This window comes from Megascapheus bottae, chromosome 13, assembly GCF_031878675.1.
Source record: "Megascapheus bottae isolate mThoBot1 chromosome 13, mThoBot2.hap1, whole genome shotgun sequence".
Taxonomy (NCBI): Eukaryota; Metazoa; Chordata; class Mammalia; order Rodentia; family Geomyidae; genus Megascapheus; species Megascapheus bottae.
The window spans coordinates 30034942-30062196 of record NC_143521.1 but is presented as its reverse complement, the minus strand read 5'-3'; the positions used below and the strand labels follow the sequence as shown (position 1 = coordinate 30062196).

The 27255-nt window shown below is 42.1% G+C and overlaps 1 protein-coding gene across 1 annotated transcript; it reads left to right on the top strand.

Moving 5' to 3' along the window:
- Nucleotides 1-937: 937 nt before the first annotated feature.
- On the top strand, nt 938-26105 carry Tmem165 (transmembrane protein 165). The gene is made up of 6 exons (XM_090343583.1): nt 938-1365; nt 11707-11932; nt 18772-18947; nt 19566-19748; nt 24201-24306; nt 25327-26105. Exons 1-6 carry the CDS (start codon nt 1159-1161, stop codon nt 25401-25403), a joined length of 975 nt encoding a protein of 324 aa, XP_090199709.1. The 5' UTR covers nt 938-1158; the 3' UTR covers nt 25404-26105.
- Nucleotides 26106-27255: the final 1150 nt, after the last annotated feature.

Sequence of the window (27255 nt, the reverse complement as noted above, 5' to 3'; positions counted from 1 at the left end):
AGTTCTTCCTTAGGTCTGAAGAGTACAGAAATTTCTGGGGAGGTAGATAGGGGGTGGGGTGCTGGCTCTAGGGTTTGAACTCAAGGCCTGGGCACTGTCCTTGAACTTCTCTGTGCTCAAGGCTAGTGCTCTATTACTTGAGCCTCAGATCTCAGCCACCTAAGTTACCCCATGAGGCACTGGCACCTGGCTTCAGAATACATGTTTAATAGATGCAAATGTATGCAGAGTGATTAGAATACAGCCTGGAACATGCTTACTTCTTTCTTCCTTGCTCCCTCCCTCCACCCTTCCCTCCCTCCCTTCCTTTCTTTTCTTCTCTCCAGATTGGGTCTTTTAGCCAAGCTTCTAGTGCTAAGTGGCTCAGGTTTTCTGTTTATAAACAACAAAGTTTGAATTATTCACGTTGTTCCGAATCATACGTCAGAGTTGTAAGAAATGCATAGCAGCCGACCCCGAAGAGCCGTTCCCTGCGGCAGGTCGCCCAGCCGAGAATCCCCAGGGCGGTCGGTAGGAATCCAGATGGGTGTGGCAGCCCTGCAAGCTACTGCCACGTAAGTGGAGGCGCGGGGGCTCATCTGACTTCTAAAAACGGCTGAAAAAGTGGGGAAAGTCGAGTCTGTATACGAGGTCCAAGGCTCAGGGAGGAGCACAAGTAATAGCCGTGCAATCCTGGGACTGTGAGATCCAGAGAAGAAAGGGGGTCGCGGGCTGGGATCAGGAAGGATGCGGTGCGAGGACCGAGCCCCGCACCTACCCGGCGCGCGGCGTCCAATAGAAGAGGTCCGCTGGGTCCAGTGGGAGGAGCTCGCGAGCCGCACCTAAACCTGCCCGCTTACGTCACGACGCCGAGGCCGACGCAGAGCCAATGGGAGAAGAGGATGCCCAGGGGGCGGGGCCCGGAGGAGTTGGGGACGGACAGCGCCGAGGCAGTTGGAGGAGTCGTGTGGCCGCCGCGGAGAGGAGCCCCCGCCTCGCGGCCGGCTGCCGACGAGGGCCTGTCCCGGCCTCGCGCCTCTCTCTCCTGTGTCCCGCATGGTGTGGGCCGCTAGCTGAGCGGTGGCGAGGCGTGACGGACTGGGTGGCTCCGGGGTCGAGGCTTCCAGTCGCCCGCACTTCCTCCTGCAGCGCCGGAGCGCGGCGGGCTCGGCGGGCGGGATGGCGGCCGCGGCCGGGGGAAGCGGCCGAGTCTCGGCGCCTCGGCTGCTTCTGCTCCTGCTGCTTCCGCTGCTCTGGGCTCCGATCGGGGTCCGGGCGGGCCCGGATGAAGACCTCAGCCACCGGAATAAGGAGCCCCCGGCGCCCGCCCAGCAGCTGCAGCCCCAGCCCGTGGCCGGGCAGGGCCCTGAGCCCGCCCGGGCTGAGGTGAGCCGACCGGACCGGGCCGGCGAGGATGGGGATGGGGATGGGGCAGGCGAGGCCTGGGAGCCAGACTCGGGGCGCCGCCCTCCGCTCGGGCGCTGGCGGGGGGGGGGAGGGGCGGAGCGGGGGGGAGGGGAGTCGGCCCCGGCTCGCGGGAGGAAGGCGACCGCCTGCTCCCTTTTCCCGGTGAGGCCTGGCCTCGCCCAGCTCCTCATGGGGGCAGGGAGACAGCCCCGCCAGGAGCCCAGAGGGTGGAGATGCTGCTCTAGAGTCAGCGTCTCAGCGACCAGATGTGCCCTACCGGACATACTCTTCCCAAGTAGAAAGTTCTTTTCTTTCTTCTTTTCTTTTTTTAAAGATCAGAGCAGCCAGGAGAGTTCTTTTGTGTTCCCCGAGAATGATTACATCGGCCTTTACATTGGTGAAACAGCATCTTCCCCTCCCCCCCCTCCCCCCATACTTATCCAGACTCAGCTGGGCACACCCTGTGGTTTTTGCCAAATACAGTACATATGGATTGTTCGCTTCGACTCTCAACTTTCCTGGAAAACGTGCTTTGGCTTGCACAAAGTGGCCCTTAGAAGGCAGAGGACTAATCACTGTGACAGTACCTATGTCAAAACTGCATTTATAAGTATAGCTAAGTCCTGTATTTTTTATTCATTTAAATTAAAAATTTATTAACATTGATTTTTTTTTTTACATCATATTTCAAATGACGTGTTTAACAAGGATTCAAGAAAGGAATCTATATACAGTCACTGGTAAAGTCCTGTATTTTGTTTGCCTTTCACTCAGAAGATTTAAACTTATTTCTTAATTGATATTAATAAGGACATTTCTTACTTGCCAGAGTTAAGAACCCCCCTCTCCCCCGACTTGGGTTCTTGCCATTTGTTAATTCTGACTCCCAGGTTCTGAACTTTCCTCTCTTTTATGGGCCAGAGGGTCATTCAGCCACCCCTTCTACTCCAGTATTCATCCAGCCCGTGCTTACAAATAACCCATTTAAACGTTAGATTAAATTATACATACCATCTCAGAAATTCTCCCTGTGTGCTGTCCCAGGCCATCCTAGTAGGGTGGAATATTCAGGTGTCTTCCTGATCTGCCTGAAGCTGCCCCCTGGGACTTTTTTTTTTTTTTTTTTTGAGAGCTACCATTCTTGTTCATACATTAAACAAACAAAAAGGCATCCAAGGACTCTGGGACACATGTACTCTTACCGGTTTCCCAAACAAAGGACTTGTAATAAGCTCTTAGCTTGAGCCCCACAAGTCCAATCCTTCTCACCTTCTAGACCCAGTGTGTGCCTGCTCTCTGTGGGAGCCTTTCCTAACATTTCCTTGTTAAAAGGGACTTCTTTGTTTTTTCCTTTATTCAGGCATTCCAGTTTCTTCATGTTTTGTGTTTTCCTTATAGTACTGGAAGATGCAGAGTTCCAAGAGACTGATACTGGTTTCACACAGGGAGAACTTTCTAAGAATCACAGTTGTCCAGAGTGTAGTGATGGATCTTGAGAAAGAATGAAATTCTCCTTACTGGAAGTACTCAGGAAGAAGTAGAATAACTGGCCACCTATGAGGAGACTTAGTTATTTTGAAGTTAATATTCTGTGAGCTGATCTCATCTGCACAGCAGTTAAGCAGGTAGAGCAAGTACCATTTCCTTTTCATGAAAGAAGTCTTCCTTGGGAAAGTGAGGTCAAATCCAGATTCCTGAGTTATTATGCTTCCTGTGTCCTAGTATTTATTCAATTTTTATGAATGAAATACAGTATCTTAAGTTTCTATTGTTGATTAAATTTCATTTTGGAAAGATTGGCAGAGCAAAAACTGCAATAGCTTCTTTTGCAAGACTATCAGTCTCCTTTTCTCTTTTCCCTCTTTCATCTTTGCTTGCTTACCTTCTGTTGCTAAAAGATCCTCTAGATAAAATTAGGAAAAAACTAGACTTTTATCATCTGCCTGAAATGTGATTCTACCCATTAATGGGTAAAAATGTTTAGGAATTTTAGTTTGACTCTATTATGGAGCTGTTGTTTAGATAACTTTTTTTTTTAAGTTGAAAACAAGAGTTGACCAGTGTCCTGCAGTAACAGAAGTCAAGAGATTTGAGATGGGGAGGGGGGGGGTAGTCATATGCTAGGGGGAGAATCCTAGGCCTAGGCTCAGGCTCCTGGTATGGGGGAAATGGGTTGTGAACCTCTTTGTTCTTTACCTCTGCTCACGGGGTCCTGCCCCGGCCCTGGGTCAGGAGTGATGCTGTTATTCAGATGTGCATGTTTGGCACTTCCTGCCGGTCTGTCCTTGTTTCACAGATCCACTTCAGAAACTGAACATCCACTTCAGAACTAAATGCTGACTCATGAACTTTATTCTTGGTTTTTATCATTTAGCCTGCTGCCATTTAACTCAGTGTCAGAAGTTTATTTTAAAGCAGATACCATCTGAGGTTAGGCAACTAATAATGAGATCCATGAATTTGTAATGTTCTAGGCATTTCAATAAAGTTTTACTTGTGTGAATTTTTAAGACAGAAATAGTGGTAGTTAGAAGTTTTAATAGTGCCTGTGCTACTATGTTCTTTTGGGGAAGCAGGGGAAAAATCTAGCCATGCACAATAAAGCTTATGGTAGAAACAGGGTCCATTGATCACGTTTATATGGTGTTGAGGATCCATGTCTTTAGAACAGAATACTCCGGTTTCAATTACATTTTAGTCTAGCTATATGCTCTTTTTAAAAAACTTTAATTGAAAAAAAAAATTGAAAAAAAAAACTTTAATTGCAGGTATTGAAGAGTTTTTTGTTCATATTTTTCTAAACCATGTAATATATGTCATTTGCTTATATGCAGTGACATGAGGTGATCAAAGTGTATCATTTGGTAGCCATCTATATGAGGGTGCAGCATTGTTGAATATCTTGAGTTTTTCATGCATGCAATCAGTGTATCCCATCAACCTCACTGCCTTGATCAGTCTCCCTTCTAATTGAATGTTTTTTGGTGCTGGTACCAGGACTTGAACTCAGGGTACCTCCTTATGTATTTATTTATTTATTGCTCAAGGCTGTGCTCCACCAGTGGAGCCACTGCTTCATTGCTATCTTCTTGGTGTTTAATGGGAGATAAGCATCTCAGGGACTATTCCTGCTTATGTTGGCTTCAAACCACAATCTTCTCATCTCAACCTCCTGAGTGGATAGGAGATGTCAGCCACCAGTGCCTGTTTTCTTTATTTTTATTTTTTATTGTTGTTGGAGTTACCACTTGTGCCAGGCCTTTAGCCCTAAAATACCTTTTTTTTTTTAAAGGATATTCAGAATATTTACATTTAATCTTTTGGTGCTACTGAAGTAGACTCTCAAAACGGAAAAATCCACTCTTGGTGCAGGCAGGCATTTGGGTGGAAGATTACAAACATGTATCTGTATCTTGATGGGCTCTTTAAAGTGAAGAGGCTGAATATACAAACGGCATTCTACATACATTTACTATTCTTTCCTTCTCTTTAGTTAGGTTCAAGAGAAGTTTTAAGTACCGGGTGGGTGTTTGCCCTAGTGGCGGAGTGCTTGCCTAGCATGTATGAAGACCTGGGTTCGATTCTTTGGCACCACTACATAGAAAAGCTAAAAGTGGTGCTGTGGCTCAAGTAGTAGAGTGTGCTAGAAAAAGCCCAAAGATAGTGCTTAAGTCCCAAGTTCAAGCCCCAGGACTGGCCAAAAAAAAAAAAAAATTTAAGTTACTCAGAACTGACAGTCATAAAGAAACCGAGTTTACAAAAGCACCAGTGATCACCTGGAGCCTTTCTATGTGTTTCTCATGACCTTCATTTAGTTTTTGTAGGTTTATTTTTCCTTCCTTACTCCTTCTCTGGGCATAGTATATATTTACAAAAAAAAAAAAAATTCCTTTAGTTGGGGAAGATCAGCTAGATTTAATAAAAGCAATTTACAGTATATGTCATACTCTGGAACTCCAAAGAACTATTTTGACTGCATAGCATTGTTACTAAAGCCACAAAATATTGTTTTCCTATATTTGAGCTATTTCTTGGCATTTCTTTTACTTACTAACTTTGTGAAGACCTTGCACAGAATCTTTTAAGCATTTTATTTTCATTTTTATTGAGTCACTGTCTTCATCCATCTAGCTCATTCTCTTGACACAGCCTCTTTATAGTTACTATTGAGATTTCTTAATGACTTCTTTTGAATGACATTATAGTTATGATACTCAATTTGTTTGGTAGTTTAATCACAAATAATTTATTTAAAAAAAAAGTGAAGCCAGGTACCAGTGGTTTAAGCTTATAATCTTGGCTATTTGCAAGAGAGATCAGAGGATAGAAGCTCCAGACTAGCCTCAACTCTTATCTCAAAGGAAGAAACTGGGTGGGGTGATTTGCTTATCATTTCAGCTAAGATAGGAATATATGCTAGGTGATTATGGTCTAAGCTCACCTCTGATTGGGAGACAAGACCCCATTCAAAAAAATTACCAGTGTAGAAAAGGGCAGAAGTTACCAAGTTCTGTCTCAGAATCACACAAATAATGACATGAAATATATTTAGTATATTTTAAATGTCTAAATGTATAAATATTTAGCAGGTCATAGCATTTGTAAAACAAAGTTGCTAAATATTCATTAAAATTATTTTGAAAAGATTGTTGAATTAAATGTAGTATGGATTAACAAGTTAAGCATTTACACAGACATAACACATTTTAGTAGAACTTTTTTTTTTTGTCGGTCGTAGGGCTTGAACTTGTTCTTTTTTCCCATTAGTCATTGTTTAAAGTTATATGTATTTTTTTGTGTGTATACTTTTTGTAATTTTTGAAAAAAGCTTTTTCTGACTTCCTTATGATGGAGAGAAGCTAGTTCCAAGCTTAGTCCTAAGCATTTTCCTATTTATCTAAATACTCCTGCTTGTTGGACAGCTTTCTTTGAGCAACTTTGATTTTTGCTTTTTTGTAGCAACTATAGATTTTGTTTCGAAGCAAGCATCTTCTGCAGTGTTAGTATAGGTGGTTGAAGATTGCATATAGGTATCTCTGTCCTGCAGTCGTCTGTGCTCACTGACCTCTGGAGAAAAATTGCGTTTCTCTTCGTTGTTTTTTTTTTGAGGATCATGAAAATACAAAAGAATAGTTTTTAAATGAGGATACTTTATATGTATAGTTTTTTACTTTGGACTTAAAACTAGTTTTCGGTAGTGTTTTAGCTTTTTTTTTTTTTTCCTTTTTTGTCAGTTGTGGGACTTGAACTCTGGGCCTGGGTGTTGTCCCTTAGCTCTTCAGCTCAAGGCTACCACCCTACCTCTTGAGCCACAGCGTCACTTCCTGTTTTCTGGTGTTTAATTGGAGATAAGAGTCTCACAGACTTTAGTGAATGGACTGGCTTTGAACCTCAGTCCTCAGATCTCAGCCTCCTGAGTAGCTTAGGATTACAAGCATAAACCATGGCGACGGCTCGCCTTTTTGTTTTTAAAAATTTGTTTTTAACGTGTAACTTGCTGGTCCTGTTTTCAAAATGCAGTTTATGTTTCAGACATTAGCAAGGAGACAGTGGTATGGGTACCAGGAAAGTTCCTAGTATTTCGTTACTTCCTGTGATGTAACACTGGAGAAACAATTGGAATTGCATTCTGCACCTGTTTCTTCTCCTTTATGAGGGTCAATATTTGGTGCTCTGCTCCTACTTTCTTTTTGTTTTCAACAAAGCTGCCATCCTTCCATAACTTGTTCCTCTCCATGTTCCTCTGGTACTTTCCTTCCCACCTGCTTACTCACATTCACAGATCTTTCCTGTTTGGGGAAAGGGGAAAAAGCTATTCATTTAGCCCTGACTGCCTAGTTCTGTTCCCACTTCTTTAAAGTACAGCATATATGGATTTTATGAAGGTGATTTTATTATGACATACTTATGTGTTTACATTGTCTCCCAGTCAGCCTTTCCCCCAATATCTTCCTCATTCTCCTTATCCCCCTTACATTTTCGCTGGTTTCCTTGTTCTGTTTTCAGAATGTTTAATTGAAACAGAGCCATACTCATTTAAGTATTGCCTATAATTACTCTGAAGTTTTAGGTAGACTTGGGTAATTACTATAGAAATTTGCTTATGAGGCCATTAAATATTATTTGTTGTGTTGGTCCTGGGTCTTGAACTCAGGGCCTGAGCTCTTTTGCCCAAGGCTAGCGTTGTACCATTTTGAGTAGCTAGTTCTACTATCCAGTTTTGAGTGGCTAATTGGAGATGAGCATCTCACAGGGACTTTTCTACCCAGGGTGGCTTCAAACTGTGGTCCTCAGATCTCAGCCTCTTTAGTAGCTAGAATTAGAGGTGTGAGCCACTGGTGCCAGCACTCCTTTTTTTTTTTTTTTTTTTTTGGTGGGTTATAGGGATTGAACTCTTCCTGGGCACTGTCCCTGAGTTCCTCAGCTCAGGTCTACTTCCCTACCCTTGAGCCAAGCTCCACTTTCCGTTTCTTCTGGAGGTTAATTGGAGATAAGAGGCTCAGGTCCTTTTATGCCCAGGCTGGCTTTGAACCTTGATCCTCAGATCTCAGCTTCCTGAGTAGCTAGGATGACAGGCGTGAGCCATCGCACCTGGCCCAGCACTATTATTTTTTTTTTTTTTGTCAAGTTTATTGGCACCAATTCTGGTCATTCTGTCTCCTTCCCTGGAAATGACTTTTTCTCTTTGTTGAGATTTGATGACAATTTATAATCATGTACATACTATTACAGTGTACATGCTATTACTTCTTAGAGTCAGGTGTGATGATAGTACATGCTACCAGGACTCAAGAGGTTGAATAGGAAGATCGTAAATTTGAGGCTAATCTGGACTACGTAACAATCATATTACAAGGGAGGTGTGGGGAGAAAGACCCCCACAACTTATTAGCTATGTTAAAGGTATGATTTGAATAGTAGTGCATTGGGTTAAATTTTCAACTCCATTTTGATTCTTAAAATGGTAATTAACAACCAGCAAATGTGGAATTGCCGTATGTGACTCATTTGGGGGGTTTGCATTTTCTATTAAACAGTGCTCCAAGGCCGGGAGTTTGGCCTATTGGTAGAGTACTTGCCTAGCATGCACAAAGACCCAGGTTTGATTCCTTGGTACCATATATAGAGAGAAGCTGTAGAAAAGTGGTAGAGTGCTGGCCTTGAGGAAAGCCCAGGACAGTGCTCAGGTCCTGAGCACTGCCTAGGACTGGCAAAAAAACCAAAACCAAAACCAAAAAACCCAGTGCTGCACTAGCTCACCTTGGAGGGAATGGTAGGCTTGTCTCCGGAACTGATATATGCATCTTTGGGAAGCATTGGATAATTACCAGAATTATTATATTTATGTATAAGAAGATAACACTTCTTAAACAGTGAAGTGGTGTGATTACAGGGAGATTACAAGTTGACCTTGTGTGGTGCTATAAGAACATATGTACTAGACACGACATCCTGAGGACTTTATTCATTCAACACTCTCAGCAGTCATGTGAGGGTGGTGTTTTATAGATGAACTTTGAGTCACAGAACATTTTCTTATAGGCCCAAGGTCATGCAGTCACGGGTAATGCTTTGATATGCACTCAGACAATCTGATTCCAGACCCTATGATATTAACTCCTACATTTCATTACTGAGGAGGGGATTAGACAAAGGAATTGGTCTGTGCCCAGTGACATATTAAATGGATTTAATCCTTGCTACTCAAAAGCCAGAGATCTGAGGATCTAGATTTGGAGCTAGCCAGGTTGAAAAGTCCTGAAGATTTTACCCGCAATCAGCAACAGATCTCTACTAGAGGTGTGGCTCAAGTGCTACCTGCTTAATTAAGAAAGTCTAAGCCTGACTCATCCCTCTAGTACTAGCCACTCAGAGAACTGAGATCTGAGGATCGAGGTTTGAAGCCACCTAGGGCAAGGAAAGGCCTTGAGACCCTTATCTGCAGTAAACCAGCAGAAAACCAGAAGTAGTGCTGTGGCTCAGTGAGAGATCGCTAGCTGTAAGAGAATGTTCAGGACAGCACTGAGTTCAAGATCCTATTATTAGCTTTAAGTCTGATGCTTAAATGTTTTTGTTATATACTCTGGTTATTTTAAAGTACAGTACTGTGTGTAACTTAGATTTTTATGTTGTACAAAGCATGTTATCAGGTTTTTATTTTTTGTCTCTTAGCTTTCCAAAAATGGATAAGTTTTAAAAATTAAAGAGAAAGGGAGGGGTGGCATTGATCAAGATGTGTTTTATCTACAAAATGACAGGTTGAAACTTCTGTACAACTACTTACAGACAAATAAAAGCAATTAAGAATAATTTATTAGGCTTGTCACAAACCTTTGGAAGTAATTAAGCTTGCCATGGTTTCTTCTTGGGTTGATAATTCTTGGTGGCAGGGACTGACTGATCCACGCATGCTTAGTAGCCTCTTGGCCTCCACCCACTAGATGTCAGTAGTTAACCTTCAATTTTGGCAATCAAAAATGTTGCCCAATGTCACCACTCCCCTTTTGAGACATAGTCACCCTATTCAAGAAATGTGCAGTCTGGTTTGATTAAGTGCTGCTTTCTTTCTTTGGAACCAAGTAGTTGAGCAGTGAGCTAGACAACTTCTCTTGCAGCCTATTCTAGCCTTGGGTGACCCAAGATAGAAATCATTTTTCCTTATTAAGTATGCTAATGCCTGTTAAGGCCTTTTTTTTTTTTTTTTGCCAGTCCTGGGCTTGAGCTCAGGGCCTGAGCACTGTCCTTGGACTTTCTCAAGGCTTGACCTCTACTACTTGAGCTTCAGCACCACTTCCAGCTTTTTTCTATGTATGTGGTACCGAGGAATTGAACTCTGGTCTTTGTGCATGCTAGGCAAGCACTCAACCAGTAGGCCAAATTCCCAGCCTGTCAACACCTTTTTGCTTCTGTCATAGGATCATAGAGAGTAGAAAGACTGAGACACATGCCTTTCTCAGTTTACTGAAACAATAGCAATTCTCTCCCTACTCCTGACAGGTCTCATTATGGCTTAGAGCCCTAGCTAGCAAACATCCTTAGTAATGAGCCAGACAGTAACTAGATTTTTCAGGCTCACCTATGCAGCATACATAGGATCTCTGTGGTATAATCTTCCTCGCCTGATTTCCTCCCTCTCATACCTCTTTCCTTTTCTACAACCTGAAAATATATGAACAGCATTCTCAGCTTGGACAGGCTGGGTTTGGCCTCACGGATGGTTTGCCAAGCCTGGACTTGAGAATCCCTTTCTGTGGCTAGTGATGTTCAGAGACAGGGTCGTCTTACAGACGGGGGCTCTGAGCTGCGTGCCACTTTGGGGAAAGCTGAGCAGAAGCCCCACAGTGCTTAGTGATGTCTGAAGATGTCCATGTCCATCTTCATCTTGCCAAGCAAGACTCAGCCTGTCTTTTATTTTACTTTTTTAAGGCCACATTATTTTCTAGACTATTTTTAGCCTTCGTTACAGGCCATTTAGCTGTCTTAAGCTTCCTCTTAACTCAAGATAACACGTATTCTAGAGCTTTCTGGATCTTACTTTGTCCTTTACAATGTCAGTGAAGTTTTTCCCATTTTCGTGTCTGATAAATACACCCGGATCTTCCACACAGAATACTAGGAAAAGTTTGAGACATTAGAACTAAGTCTTAGATGAGACATACTTAGAAAGTAAGGTGATTTTGGCTGGGTGTTTGACCTAGTAGTAGAGTACTTGCCTAGCATGCACAAAGACCCAGGTTCAATTCCTTGGTATCACATACATAGAACAAGCTAGAAACGGTGCTGTGGCTCAAGTGTTCTATTCTTGAGAAAGCCCAAGGGCAGTGCTCAGACCCTGAGTGAGTTCAAGTCCCAGGACTGGCAAAAAAAAAAAAGAAAGTAAGATAATTTTAGTGTATTGAACATAGATAATCTATATTCTAAATTGTTTGGAAGCCTTCTATTTAGATCTGAATTTTAGCACCTATTTTCAAAGATGATTGTTATTATCAATGGTTCTTAAAATAAGATAGAGGCCTGGGAGTGTGGCCTAGTGGTAGAGTGCTTGCCTGTCATGTATGAAGACCTAGGTTCAGTTCCTTGGTACCACTTACATAGCCAGAAGTGGTGCTGTGGCCCAAGTGGTAGAACGCTAGCCTTGAGAAAGCCCAAGGAGAGTGCTTAGACCCTGAGTTCCAGCTCCAGGACTGGCAAGAAATAAATAAAAATTAAGATAAAAAAAATATAAAGGCTATAATGAAAAAGAGGAATCATTCACATATAGAATACAATAATTTTAAATAACTTTTTTTCAAACAGTAAATGTTTTCTGTTTAATTTCAGAAAGGATTTACACCAGCAGCCCCAGTTCATACAAATAAAGACGATCCAGCTGCCCAGACGAATCTAGGCTTTCTCCACGCATTTGTCGCCGCCATCTCGGTGATCATTGTGTCGGAGCTGGGTGACAAGACATTCTTCATAGCAGCCATCATGGCCATGCGCTACAACCGCCTGACGGTGATGGCGGGGGCCATGCTGGCTCTGGCACTGATGACCTGCTTGTCCGGTGAGTGGCTCTGCCTCTGCTGCCTGTCCCGTGATTGGGTCTGCCTCTGCTTTTGCCAGGAAGCTTGGTGTGGAGCACTTGAGTTCTTGAATCATTGGACTACTTACGTTCCAGAGTCTATTGAACAGCAAATGGCTTCAGAACATAAGCTCTTCTCTCCCTCTCCCTCCCCACTTCCCTCTCCCTCTCTCCCTTCTGCCCCCTCTCTCTTCTTTCCTCTCCCTTTCTCTGTCTCCCTTCCCCCTCCCTCTCTCTCCCCATCTCTCCCCCTCTCCCTTTATTCTTTTTTGCCAGTCCTGGGGCTTGAACTCAGGGCCTCGGCCCTGTCCCTGAGCTTCTTTGCTCAAGGCTAGCACTAACACTTGCGCTGCAGTGCTGCTTCTAGCCTTTTCTGTTTATGTGGTCCTGAGGACTTGAACCCAAGGCTTCATTCATTCTAGGCGAGTACTCCATCAGTAAGCCATCCTAGCCCAAGAACATATGTTCTTAAATCTGCATTTCACTTTTTTTTTTTGGTCAGTTGTGGGGCTTGAAGTTAGGGCCTAGGTACTGTCCCTGAGCTCGTTTGCTCAAGACTACTGCTCTACCACTTTGAACTACAGTGCCACTTCTGGTTTCCTGATAGTTAGAGATATTCCTTCTTTCTTCTTCCTTCCTCTTTAAATTTTTCTTTCATTTTTGACTTCTTATACCTTTTTAAAAAATATATATATATTTATTGTAGTACTAGAAGGGTTACTTTATATTCACCAGATAGATAGAAGGTGTGTTACTTCACATACATTGATACCCTTTCTCATGTGTTTGTCCCTATTTCCCTCTCCCTATCCCCTCCCCTCATCTTGTTTTCCCCCCTTCCCTATCCTATTTCAAATAACCAAATAAACATATATACAATATATCAATAACAAGGTAAGCTTCTGTAATAATATGAGATAACCAAGGGACAATAAAAGAGATGAGAAATAACAGTACATTAAGAACAACAATCACATATTATATGGCTCTTGTTTCTATATCCTGGAGGTCCTTTAAGTTCCTTCTATGTAAAGATTACATTCAGATTTTTTAGTAGACGGAATTTAGTGCTTATATATATTGTAAGGATATTCAAATTGTTTTGGAATAAAATATTTAAGTCTAAAAATAAAAGAGTCTCAAGGGGCTTTTCTGCCTGGGCTGGCTTTGAGCTGTAATCCTCAGATCTCAGTCTCCTGAATAGCTAGGATTACAGGTGTAATCCGGCTTATATTTCAGTTTTTAAATGAAGTTTTAGTCATTTACATACTACGGGTTTTTTTTGGGGGGTGGGTGGGTCATGGGGCTGGAACTCTGGGCCTGGCCACTACTGCCCTACCCCTGGAGCCACAGCCCCACTTCCCACTTTCTAGTGGCTAATTGGAGATAAGAGTCTTACATTCGTTAGTCCCTGGGCTGACTTTGAACCGTTATCCTCAGATCTTAGCCTCCTGAGTAGCTAGGATTACAGGCGTGAGCCACCATGCTCAGTCATACTAGTGTTTTAAATCATTTTATTGTTGCAATTTTTTTTTTTTTAACTTTTTCATCCCAGGCAAGATTTTTTTGTTTGGGCTTTCAGAAATAGAATCCAATATACCAGAGAGAATTGAATATTTTCCTTTTGAAGGACTTTTGAAAAATGAATCAAAAATGGAGAAATACAAGCTGGGCACCTATGTCTCATGCCTATAATCCCAGCTACTCAGGAGTCTCACATCTGAGGATTATGGTTCGAAGTCAGCCCTGGTCAGAAACTATGAGACTCTGAGGTGAAACTGTGGCTCAAGTGGTAGAGTGCCAGTGTGAGGGAAGAAACTAATCCTAGCTGGTGTTTAAGCCTCAACTTAATGCTAAATAACTAAACAGGGTTTAGTCTCAATTCAGAAGCAAACTCAAGCTTGGTGGATAACCAAGCTTTTTCTGTTTGAGTCAGACTTAGCACTGAGTTGCACTTGTCGTGATAAAATTCTTTTGATAAAAGTCTTTTGAGCTTCAATTTCCCCATTTTTAAAATGGAGATAATATCTACCTACCTCTTAGGTTGTGATCTATATTACTGAGATAGCATATTTAGAGTACTTTGTTCTTTTGCCTCTGCTATAATGAAACTAATTTCTTAAAGCATCTGCCATTAATCTTTAGGTGGATAGGGTACTCAAGAAATGCATTTTGGGGGCTGGGAGTTTGGCCTAGTGGTAGAGTGCTTGCCTAGCATGCATGAAGACCCAGGATTGATTCCTCGGTACCAGGTACATAGCAAAAAAAGGTGGAAGTGGTGATGGGCTCAAGTGGTAGAGCTCTAGCCTTGAGAAAGTCCAAGGACAGTGCTCAGGCCCTGAGCTCAAGCCCAGGACTGGCAAAAAAAAAAAAAAAAGAAAGAAATGCATTTTGTACATTCCATAATCTTGGTGCCATCTAGCTTGATTGAAAAGTTTAATTATATTCATTTTCTCTGGGAAACCTGCCATTTTCCACTTGAAGTTCCCTTTCCATTTCCCCTTGGCTCATAGCTGCTACCTAGCATTCCCCACTCAAGCACTCAAGTTTCTGAAATACCCTGAGGAATCTAAAATGTTCTAATGGCTGGCAAATTGAAGCCAGTCTTTGGCTTCCTCTTTCTGGCATGGAGCACAGGCAACAGCAGTAAAACGCTATTGGTTTGTTCTGTTTGAAACCATGTGAATCTAGAGGGTTTGGCCTGTTTGTGTAGTTCGTGTTTATGTAGTGAGTGTTGTGTTGGTCTGGACTCCGCTGTACTGGCTGAATTGTGTGGAGTGTGAACGCAGAAGTCGGTCTTCATTTGGACGCCTGTGGCCAGGAGATCAAGGGTCATCCTGTTTTGAAGTATTTGCCTCATTTTTACCTTTGAGTTAACCCTTAAGTTGTGTCAGTTTTAGTTTTATAGCCTGGAGACAAGAGGAAACAAACTTGGCTAAAACATTAACAGTGTAAAGGCCAGCAAAGAGAAGAAACAGCATGGATATGAGTTCCTGTCCAGTTAGAAGGTGGACAGACATTGGCATCAGGTACATCAAGTAACCATGCTTATGAACTTGTTTTTCCCCCCAGCTTCTCAGCTTCAGTTATATTGTGTGTGCTGGTACTGGGACTTGAACTCCTGGCCTGGGCCGTGTCCCTGAGCTCTTTTTGCTCAAGGCTAGCACTCTCACTGGAGCCACAGCTCCACTTCGAGCATTTCTTAGTTCATTGGAGAGAAGAGTCTCAGGGAGTTTTCTTGCTGCTCTAGCTTGTAATCCTCAGATCTCTGATGTTAGCCTTTTGAGTAGCTAAGGTTACATGCATGAGCCACTGGTACCTGGCAGCCAGGGACAGGTGCAAATGACTTCACTTGAAAGCCCACATCTCTCTTGTGCAGTCTTCCTTTGTACCCAATTATGCAGCCTTTAGGAAGATACTTCAAGACAATATAAGTACCTTTTCTTGGTGGGGGGAGGGTTTGAACTCGTGGCTTGGCACCCTTGTGGAGCCCACATTTACTCTGTTGGCTTTTGCTGGTTAATTGGAGATACTATCTCATTGACTTTGACCTTCAGATCTTAGCCCCCTGAGTAGTTAAAATTACAGGGAAGGGCCACCTGTCATCTGTAATCAGCTCAAATATCCTATTAGCAAAATTTCCCCTTAACTAGCGTAGGTTTTGTATGATCAGAACCTTCCCACTAAGTTTCCAGGGCTGCCTGTTCAGTCACCTGTCTTTCCCCTACCTCCTTCCTGTTTCCTGCCCCTAGACTTATTTCACATTTCCCACTTCCTTTACCATATAGGTTCCTTGAATAATTCTGTATTTGTCTCCTGTTCCCTTTTTTTCATTCACTAACGTCCTTCCCACTTACTTATCCTCACTTTACAATCCTGGTTCAGTTCCTTAATATTCATTTAGTTAAACTGGTCATAAGGGTTATACCATGGAGATCCATTCACATTTAATTGTAACCCCTTGTACGACTTCTGAAGTTCAGACAAAAATGAAATCGAATTGTAATTGACAAAAAGGAAACTTTCTCTAGATGATTGCAGAATGGTGACTTCCTAATTCATGACATGAGCCCTGGTACTGTCTGGTCACGAGCACTTCCTATTTTGATTTCTTTTCTGTTACTCTCAGTAACGGAGACTCTCTCCTTCTTCAACGGTTGAGAATTAGTCAGCTGCCTTGTAGACTATATCAGCCAGTGTAAACCTCTCCAGGCTGCCTCCCCTGTCCTTGTAGCATGGTTCCAGCATCTGGTTTTGCTCTTTTTTAGAAGAACAAGAGACCACAGACTCACTGGACCTAATGTACCCAGTTGTGGGATTGGTCATTTCTGAGGAGCTGTTCAATGAAGGATGTGGTACTAGAAACTACCGTCTGGGTCTCTGTTTCTTTTTTACTGTGGACTCATTTTTATCTTTCTTTATTAAATACAAAGCAGTTAGAAGGTAGAATGGTTTGAGACAATATTCTTTATAAGACTTGGTTCTAACAGTAAACATTAACACATTTTCTGCATATTTCCATATGTTCTAAGAGATTGAGTTAATATTTATTTTCTTCATTAAACTTTTTTTTTTTTTTTTTTTTTTTTTGCCTGTCCTAGAGCTGAACTCAGGCCCTGAGCACTGCCCTTGGACGCTTTTTGCTTAAGGCTAGTGCTCTACCACTTGAGCCACAGCACCACTTCTGGCTTTTTTGTGTGTATGTGGTACTGGGGAATCAACCCCAGGGCTTTGTGCATGCTAGGTGAGCACTCCACCACTAGGCCCTGCTCCCGCCCCTAAACTTTCTTTTTTAAATTATTGTGTTTTATTGTCGGGGTAATGTATAGAGGTTACATTCATCAGGTATATTACTTCTTGAACATGGATATCCCTTCTCAGATTTTTCTCCCACTTTCCCTCCCTCCCACCCCTCCCAATCATCTTGCCTCTGTTTCTTGACCTTGTAGTGGTTGGTGTTTATAAGATAGATTTAAATAGTTTAAAAGAGCAGAGTTTGAATCATGTTGCCTGAGACTCTTGTCATGATTCACTGTAGAAGTTTATATTAAAAGGATTTGTGGTGAAGAAATGTCACCTTTGTACAAAAGTATTGTTGCTTTTGTGTTATAAAGTCTTGGAGTCTTTGGAGGGCATTTGAGCCAGCCTCCCTCAAGTACTGTGTCTTATACAATGCAAGTGGCAAGGGGTGGTTGACAGTGTCTAGAGAAGCTCAGTGTCTTACGAGACTCTTGTGAGTATAAGCACTATGGAAATTAGTATGAAGGTTCTTCAAAAAAAAACCTCTTGTACCAGTCTTGGGCATATACCTAGCTGGTACACAAGAAAAAGACCTTGTCATGTTTATTACTGCTTTGTTCATAGCAGCCAAATGATAGATCAGCTGGGTGCCTAAAAACTACCAAATGGATAGCAAAAATAATGGTACTTGTATACCAATGGAATATTCGGCCATAAAGAAAAAGGACATTGTGACTTACAGGAAAGTATTTGGAACTGAGGATTATGCTGAGTGAAATAAGCTAAGCTTCTCAAAAAATCAGATATGCATGGTTTGGGCTTATTTGCAGCAGACACATACAAACTTGCATGCATTTAAACTTGGTTGTAACTGTGGGACTGTTTGAGGAGGGAACAAAGTGGGGAGAGGAAGAGGGAAAATGATGGAGAGTAAATGCATTGCATCTGTGTATGGAATAACATAAACCTCACTGTTTAACAGTAGAGGATGGCATATATAGAAAGAGCAATAAAGGGGAATGCTCTGACTAAAATACATGTGAATGAAAAATCCATTGTGAAATCCCTTGGTACAATTAATACCCTTTTTAAAAAACAGCAGGAGAGTGAAAAAGGCTGTGCTGGGGTAGTATCAGCAGCAGGGGAGAGAGTGACTGGTGAAGTACTTTATATGCATGTGTGAAGATAAAGCAGAGAAGCCCTGTTTTTACCAGGAGAGAGGATTAAGGGAGGCAGAAGTTTGACAGGAGTACATTGTATGCACATAGGGAAATGGTACAATGAACCTTTCCAGACACAACTAATACTTTGCTAATAGAAATCTTAAAAAAACCAATTCAGGCCAGGAGTTTGGCCAAGTGGTAGAACGCTTGCTTAGCATGCATGAAGACCTGGGTTCGATTTCTCGGTAGCACATATATGGAAAAAGCTGGAAGTGGTGCTTTGGCCAAGGAAAGCCCAAGGTCAGTGTTTGGACCCTGAGTTCAAGCCCCAGGACTGGGGAAAAAAAGAAAGTACCTGTGAAAGGTGTGTCATCTTCAACAAGGCACTTTCACTTCCAGTTATTATATGGATTCTAATGTGAGCCAGCCAGACTTCTTTGACAGTGAATTTTACATATATATATATATATATATATATATATACACACATATATATATATATTTTTTTTTTTTTGTCAGTCGTAGGGCTTGAACTCTGGGCCTGGGTGCTGTCCCTGAGCTCTTCAGTTGAAGGCTTCCGCCCTACCCTTGGAGCCACAGCCCCACTTCCACTTTTTTCTAGTGGTTAAATGAAGATAAGAGTCTCGGAGTCTTTAGTGCCCAGGCTGGCTTTGAACCGAGATCCTCAGATCTCAGCCTCCTGAGTAGCTGGGAATATAGGCATGAGCCACGGGGCCCAGCCTTTTTAAAGGTGTAGCCCAGGCTGGTCTCAAACTTGTGATCCTCCTGCCTCATCCTCCTTGTTGATTACCAGCATGGGCCGCCATGGCTGGCTGGAACTTCTTGAAGAGAACCATTTCTTTGGTGGGCTGTGAAACATACCAGTTAACCAGATACTCTGTTGACATCTTTTTGCAGTTTTGTTCGGCTATGCTACCACAGTCATCCCCAGGGTGTATACATACTATGTTTCAACTGCATTATTTGCCATTTTTGGCATTCGAATGCTGCGGGAAGGCTTAAAGATGAGTCCAGATGAGGGTCAAGAGGAACTGGAAGAAGTTCAAGCAGAGTTAAAGAAGAAAGATGAAGAAGTAAGTCTGTTGACTGTATGGGCCTGCGACAGACATGAGGAATAAAAATGTATCCAGAGGTTTTTCAGTGGCCACATCAAATGATATGTGTAGAATACAAGAGGAGCTTGTTTTTGTGCATGTGTGTGCATGTGTGAGTGTGTGCTTTTGTGTGCTCCAGTGCTGGAGCTACACTTGCCAGAATCGACGCTTGAACCTCAGAGCCTTGCTCTTTCACTTATCTTTTTTCATTCACGGGCTCTGCTACTTGAGCCACAGGTCCACTTTCTAAGTAGCTGGGATTACAAGCGTGAGTCACCAGTGCTCAGCCCAGTTGCTGTTCTTGTAATCTGGTTGTGATAGGCTTTTGGGTCAGTGTGAACCTGGTGAAGACAGGAAGCAGAAGAGACTGGACGTGGTGTGGGGATGACTGAAAAGCCGGGGCTGTGTTAACATTTACAAGTTGCTTCCACAGCATGTAGAACCACTAAATGTGGTTTTGTTTGGAATGAAGAAATTTGGTGGTCACATTAATTTCTTTGGAGCATATTCCAAGGACTGTAAGTCCTGTTAAAAATAAGTGCTTTTATGTCACTTTGATTTTCTTGCTAGTATTCACGTCATTTTTTTACATTTTAGTTTCAACGAACCAAACTTTTGAATGGACCAGCAGATGTTGAAACGGGTACAAGCACGACAATACCTCAGAAAAAGTGGTTGCATTTCATTTCACCCATTTTTGTTCAAGCTCTTACATTAACATTCTTAGCAGAATGGGGAGATCGCTCGCAACTCACTACAATTGTCTTGGCAGCTAGAGAGGTAAGTGTTTTTGAGAGAAGACTGCTTTTGTATTAAAATTAAACAATGTTACTTTGCTCAGATAGCTCTCCCTCATCTTGCCAACCTCTCAAATTAACTTCCCAGTTGCAGTCTTCTGTCCAGATTTCATTGGTCTGTTTTTTGTTTTCCCCAGGACTGTTGTTTGAACTCAGGGCGTGGGTACTGTCCCTTAGCTTTCTCACTCAAGGCTGGTTGCTAGTCTGCCTCCTCAGCCATAGTTCCACTTCGGACTTACAACTTTTTGGTGTTGAACTGGAGAAGAGTATCTCATGGGAGCTGTGAAGTAGCTCATTGGCAAAGAACTGGCCTAGCAAGTGTAACATCCCAGTGCCCCCCCCCCCCCCAAAGTCTCATCTGTTTTCCTGCTAGGGTTGGCTTCAGTCCTTTATTCTCAGATTTCATTCTCCTAAGTAGGTAGGATTAAAGACATGAGCCACTGGCACCAGCTTTAAAAATTTTCCCCCCTCTTGCTAAATTCTGTTCTTTTGGAGCTATGTCAGTTATTTTTGTGGGTTCCCTCCCGTCACCCTACTTCACATTGTATGTTAGGGGAATGGTGATGGTGCATGCTTGTAATCCTAGCACTCAGGAAGCTGAGAGTGAGGATGGTGAGTTCGAGGGTCAACTTGGGATATCCTGTCTCAAAACAAACAAAAAGAGAAAGTATAGGTATGATACTATCAGAGGACGGCTTGACAATTCAGTTGTCTAAGACATTTTAAAAGTGTTTATTCCTATACCAAAGAGATAAATGAGTTGTGTAGGTTAATTACAAAACATTTATTGTAGTTGAATAGAAATTTAGAGATCAGAGAATTGGTTCAGTATGAATAAACTTCTATGTAGCTCTTTGAAAGTTAATTCTTGAGCATATTAATGACATGGAGAAATTTTAAAAGATGGTTTACTTTATATATAAAGAACACGTAAGAATTCAGGGAAGCAGTTCCAATTATATGGGAGGAAAGAAGTCTGGGACTTCAAAATTGTGCGTGTACGTGAAAATAGCTGAACATATACAGACAAGGATGAGGCCATGGCTCAAGAGATAGAGCAGTTGCTAGCAGCACATGACCCTGGATTCAATCCCTATTGCCCACAGAAGGACATGTATTTTATTTTGGAACCTTCGCTGCTTGTGAGGGGAATACAGTCTTACGTAAGTTACTGTTGACAACAGGCCTGTCAAGATGTATTGAAAGGATTCGAGCTGCAGTACTCTTCAAGCAGTTCTTCATCTTAACTGTCAAGTGGTACTACTTCAGATTACAAACAGTATTTACAGGGAAAGGGCTACCATCCAAGAACCAAGTACTCATCATAGATTGCACTTTGAGGCCAGGACTGAGATAATTTGGAATGGTCTTTTTCATTATATTCTTGTAAAACACACTTTAGTTTAGAATGTCTTCTAGTATTTTTTTTTTCTTTTCTTTTCTCCTCAGTTCTGGGGCTTGAACTCGGCCTGAGCACTGTCCTTTGTCTTTCTCCAGGCTAGAGCTCTACCACTGAGCCACACCACCACTTTTGGCTTTTTCTATGTATGGGGTACCAGGGAATGGAACCTGGGTCTTTGTACGGGTTAGGCAGGCACTCTTACGATAGGCTAAACTTCTGGCCCTGGTTTAGAATGTCTTCTGATGACTATGATCTGACAGCTTCTATTGCTTCTCCACATTGTCAGAATTGGGACTGGGAGGTGACCCAGAGGGCTTGGGAGTGCTTCCAGCTGGGTGAGCAGAGCCACGCTACATGCTGCCTGTGCATTTACGTGGCAGTGCCTGAGGAAGCACTGTGCCTCCTGGATTTTATTTTCTCATGGGAAAACTGAGATGACCTGCTGCATGCACTCTGCCATCCTGCCTCACCAGTGGGTACCACAGTGGTGGTAGAGTTCTCACTGCAGAAATAGTATCCTGTTTTGATCCACTAATGTCTGCTTTTTTCTCTGTATGAGCCATGCAGTGGCCTGAGTTCAGCTTTCTCTCCGCTTCTAACACAGTGCTCCCAGGCTGGAGTTCTCTGAATTCTAGTGTATTTTAGGTAGAAGGCAAAAAAAGGGGGGGCATTGAAACCATCCAAATAATACCTTAAAAACCCCCAATATACAAATTAATAGAGACACTGAAAAATACTATATTAAAGAAACTTATTGAACTTAATGTATTTCAAGTATCATTTTCAAGTAGGATGCCACTTTGTGGAGTAGCATTTTGACTTGAGTCTTTCTAGTAGATGCTTCAAGCTATTTCCACTCCCAGTCTGTGCACATCCACTGCCTACCCCTCTACACAGCCCGCTGACTGCAGAGAGCAGCACAAAGCTGCTTTCCCCACTTGCTGTATTCCCCATCCTCTCCTCACACCGTGTAGCAGAGATCTTTGCCTTCTCCCAGCCCAAGTTGATGAGCACTGACTATTAGCATGCACCCATCTCCAATTTTACAGGAGGGAGAGAGCTTCCCTCCCTTCCACTTCCCAGTCTCAAAGGGTTAGGCTGAGGGGCCTAGGAGACTCCAAAGGACTAGACTCCGCACTCTTCCTTCACCAGAGATGGTGGGTGGTACTTCACTTGAGCTTACTGCAGCCAGTGACAGACTCTGTTGTGGTTCTTGCAGGAGGCCAACAGCTTGGCCACCTCATGAGTCTCCTTTGTATGATTCTTCTTCTTCTTCTGTCATCCCTTGAGTGTTGCCTTCCTTGTGGCTGTATTTTGCAGATCTTTTATTCTTCTTACACTCAGATCTCTTAGCTTATTGCCCACCTGCTTCCTCTGACACATGAGATTTACTTCATTTCAGCCCATGCAAAGAAATAAAGAGAAACTTGCATTTTTTTTTTGTTTGCTTGTTTTTTTTTTTTTTTTTTTTTTTTTTTGTGCCAGTCCTGGGCTTGAGCTCAGGGCCTGAGCACTGTCCTTGGACTTTCTCAAGGCTAGAGCTCTACCACTGGAGCCTCAGCACCACTTCCAGCTTTTTTTTCTATGTATGTGGTACCAAGGAATCGAACCCAGGTCTTCGTGCATGCTAGGCAAGCACTTTAACCACTAGGCCAAACTCCCGGCCCGACTTCCGGCTTTTTTCTATGTATGTGGTACCGAGGAATCGAACCTGGGTCTTTGTGCATGCTAGGCAAACACTTTAACCACTAGGCCAAACTCCCGGCCCGAAACTTGCATTTTTATTCCTGATTTTGTGTCACCACTGGGTCTCAAATTCATCCACATTTCTCTGTCTGTAGACTGCTACTCCAATCCAGCACAGCAGTTTTTCTTCTTTCAACCAAGGCAGCTACTCTGCCTGTCTTCCCCTTCCTATCTCACTTTTTGTTGTTGTTGTTGATCGTGGCTTGTACTCTGGGCCTGGGCGCTGTCACTGAGCTCTTCAGCACAAGGCCCTACCCATTGAGCCACCACTTCTGGTTTTCTAGTGGTTACTTGCAGTTAAGAGTCTCACGGACTTTAGTGCCAGGGCTTGGCTTTGAACTGAGATCCTCAGATCTCAGCCTCCTGAGTAGCTAGGATTATAGGCATGAACTACCATGCCCAACCTCCACTGCATTTTTTTTTTTTTTGGCCAGTCCTTGGGCTTGAACTCAGGCCCTGAACACTGTCCTTGGGCTTTCCTCAAGGCTAGAGCTCTACCACTTGAGCGATAGCACCACTTCCAGCTTTTTCTATGTATGTGGCACTGAGGAAACCTGGGTCTTAGTGCATGCTAGACAAGCACTTTACCACTAGGCCAAACTCCCGGCCTTTCCACTGCATTTTTAAAGCATAAATGCCTGCTACCACTCCCTATGGAAAAAAGCATCTCAAGATATAAAGTTTTTAGCTTTCTTTCATGACCTGGCTCCAATCTTTTCCCTCAGGTCCTCTCATAGGCAAATGTTTTGCCCTTGCGCTCTATCACTCTTAACCACCTCCTAGCCCCCGCTCCTATCTTGATAGCTGCCTCTCATGCCTCCTGATTCTCTAGAAATGCTGTTGTTCCATAGTTAGTTGTCTCTTACTGCTGGTTTTGTTTTCTCCTTAGAATGTTTCATAACCCCCAGAAATTAACCTCTGCCTCTTCTGGGCTATCTTTGGTAAAATCTTCATAGACCTCCTCCATTCCAATTTAACTACTTCCAGTTTGCACTGGTAGCCTGTGTTTATGAGATGAATACTTTGTTTCCAACTAAACTGTTTATGGGGCAGAATTTCTTAGAGAATATGGCCATAAAGGTTTAGTTTTTTTTATCCTACTTGGAGGTTTAGTCTTATAATATATCCTGGCATATATTCCCTCATGTAGGGAACATTCTAATTACCTTTTTTTTGGTAAAGTTATCAGTACTCTTGCATTTTGAGAATTACCTGGGCTTTTTTGTACTAGACTTTCTTTGGTGGTTTGCTTTGATTTCAAATGATGCTACTTCCCTTTGCTTCCAGGACCCCTATGGCGTAGCAGTTGGGGGAACAGTAGGGCATTGCTTGTGTACAGGGCTGGCAGTCATTGGAGGAAGAATGATAGCACAAAAAATCTCGGTCAGAACTGGTAAGGATTTTTTTGTTTAATTTAAAAAGCAATCTCTTGTTCTATCTTTCTAAAGTCACTAGAAGATTAGAAGTAAGATGTTAGTTTAAATTCTTTCAAAGTATACTGCCTAGTCTTTGAAATTACCATCTATTTAAGGTCCTGAGCATTACCTGTTATTGCAGACTGGTTTTCCCATGTCATTCGAGAAGTATCAATTCATCTCAGACATTATTGAACTCACCGTAGCTGTTTTAACTTTGGTGGGGTGGAGTAAGAAGTGGGGAAGTGATGGGTTCGAACTTAGGACATTATGCTTGCTTAGCTGGCATTCTTGTGAACTTAACTGTTGAAGCTGAACCATAATCCTTTCTATCTCAGCTTCCTGGTGCCTGAGATTGCAATTGTGAGGCCTAGGTGTCAGATTTCTTAATATATTTATTTTTAAGCCAATAACACAAATCACCACTGGAAATAGGAGGAATCCTTAAAAATGTCAAGACTGGGAATCAGCTGGATGTGATGGTTAAGGCCAGTTGGGAGAGAGAAGAGATTGGGAAGTTTGTTCTTGCCCTGCTGGGCCAAAACATTCACGAGACCCCATGTGAATAGAAAAAGCTGGACATGCTCCTATCCCAGCTCCTGGAGGAAGCATAGAATAGATAGAAAGACCATAGCAAAAAGACCTGGAAGTGTAGATCAACTGGTAGAGGTCCTGCCTAGCAAGTTTAAACCCCAGTACTACAAACCAACAACCTGGGAATCGTAAGTGGAGACCAATTATGATCCTGCTGGGAATTTCTTGTGCAACATTAAATGAAGTTTAAAGATGAAATAATCTGTTTTGAGGTATCATTCACTACATTTGCTCATCAACAGTCTCAATTTAGTCTATAGACAGTGCTAGAGAACGGACTCTTAATGAGCCAAGAGTGTTAGTCTTTATTATCCACATTTACATTATTAGATGGGGAGAACAATTTGACTTCCTCATAATTTGTTCAGTGTTTTGCCTTAAACCCCTTTTCTTTTCTCTTCTAGTGACAATCATAGGAGGCATCGTGTTTTTGGCTTTTGCATTTTCTGCACTATTTATAAGTCCCGATGCTGGCTTTTAATAAGTTACTTGTTCATCTGGATTTAGCTTGAGATAGGTAACTCTTATCTTTCTGTACATAGTGTACTTAAATGGAAAGTAATGGAAAATATTGTATTTTGTATCCCTCATTTGTGTTTGGCCCATTTAATGAAAGTATTTTGTCCAAAAGAGATAATCATTGATTCTATTTGTAAAATGGATTTTTATAAGAAATGGGACTTCCAAGTGTGGATTCTTCTCAACCATAATTATGGTAATAATTAGGTCCCCATTTGTATTTTGGTATATTCAGAACCATTATGGGGTCCACTACTTGATTTTCTTCCAGCCTGACCCCTTTATAAGGAATATAAATTTTCTCCTTGGTCACTGAGGTGTTTTAAGAGGCTTACCTTAAAATTTTCAAGACTGAATTAACTTGTTTTTAAGAACATCTTCCCGAGCCAGTAAGCAGTAGTTTAATCATAAATCTTTTAAGAGTTTAGAGAGAAAGAAATACTGTGTTACTATTATCAATACCATGATGCAATAAGAATTGTTTGCTAGGTCCATTTTTCCTTTTTTAAAAATTGGGTATGATACCCAATATAGAAACAGTCAATATTTGACAATGTGGAATTACCAAATTAAAAGAGAATACTATCAATGTATTCATATTTTTTCTATATTGAATAAACAATGTAACATAGAAACAATGTAAATAAAAATGCTGTAACCAGTACTTGGTTTTCTTTGTGTGCTATACTATTTACAAGCTTTCTGACTTACTAATTAGTATTTAGAGACCAATTTCCAAAGTAGAGGTAAAGACATTGATGGTATACTACAACAGAAGTCTGAGATGATGCTAAAATTCTTCTTTATCTTGATAGTTGTGTGAGCGATTAGATAGCAATTAGATGGGGGGAGGACCTTATCCGGAGGTGACTGGTACTACAACAGGGAGTCAGAACAGGCAGTTCAGTCTCAGAGCTTACAGTTGGACAGGGTACTAAAGTGGCCTTGTTTTTCCATGGCAATTTCAGTGATCACTGCCACCTATAGCATATTGTAACTTTACTCTCCACCCAAGTGGTAGTACAGTATCTACATCTGAAGGTTAGGTCCACAGAAATATCCAGGTGTTCTGTGTGGAACATAGAGCCAGAACAATACTGTTTACTGAGCTACTACAAAGGTTCACATTGACATTGATAATCTGGTGTCTCTGAAAAAACCCAGCTAATTACTAAGTGTTCTGCACAGTAATTGTGGGAAGGACAGTAACCGCAAAAGAATTTCTGCTGGGTTCTGGTGGCACACATCTATATTCTACTCAGGAGGATGAGATCTGAGGATCTTGGTTCAAAGCCACTCTGGGCACCAAAGTCCATGAGACTACCTTCAGTTAACCACCAGAAAACCAGAAATGGTGCTGTAGCTCAAAGGGTTAAGAGTGCTAGACTTGGCCTGAAGAGCTCAGTGACAGCACACAGGCCCAGAGTTCAAGCCCTCGGACCAACAAACAAAAAAAAAAATCATTGTTTTGAAAGTAAGTTCTCTGTCATAAAAAATGTATATTCCAGGGTTGAAATATACCCATAAATAAAGACAAAACACTTAAAGAAAAAGTCAGGTAAGCATAGTGTGTGCCTTGTATTGAAGCTCTGATCTAGAGGACTGCAGTTTAAAACTAGCTTGGGTAAAAAAGTCCTGAGGCTCTGTCGCCAAAAGTAACAATAATAGTAGAGTGCCAACTGAAACAAGTGAGAAACCCCTGAGTTCAAGCCTTCAAATTGCCAAAACCCAAAAAGGTTGAAGCTGGGTGCCTTTTAAAGTTAGAAACTTAAAAAGGCTATTATCGTTAACAGAATTCCTTGTGGGAAATAGTA

Coding starts and splice junctions, on each gene's coding strand:
- Tmem165 (XM_090343583.1), top strand. CDS start 1,159: ATGGCGGCCGCGGCCGGGGGAAGCGGCCGAGTCTCGGCGCCTCGGCTG. Junction 1,366..11,706: donor CTGAGCCCGCCCGGGCTGAG/GTGAGCCGACCG, acceptor GTTTAATTTCAG/AAAGGATTTACACCAGCAGC. Junction 19,749..24,200: donor TTGTCTTGGCAGCTAGAGAG/GTAAGTGTTTTT, acceptor CTTTGCTTCCAG/GACCCCTATGGCGTAGCAGT.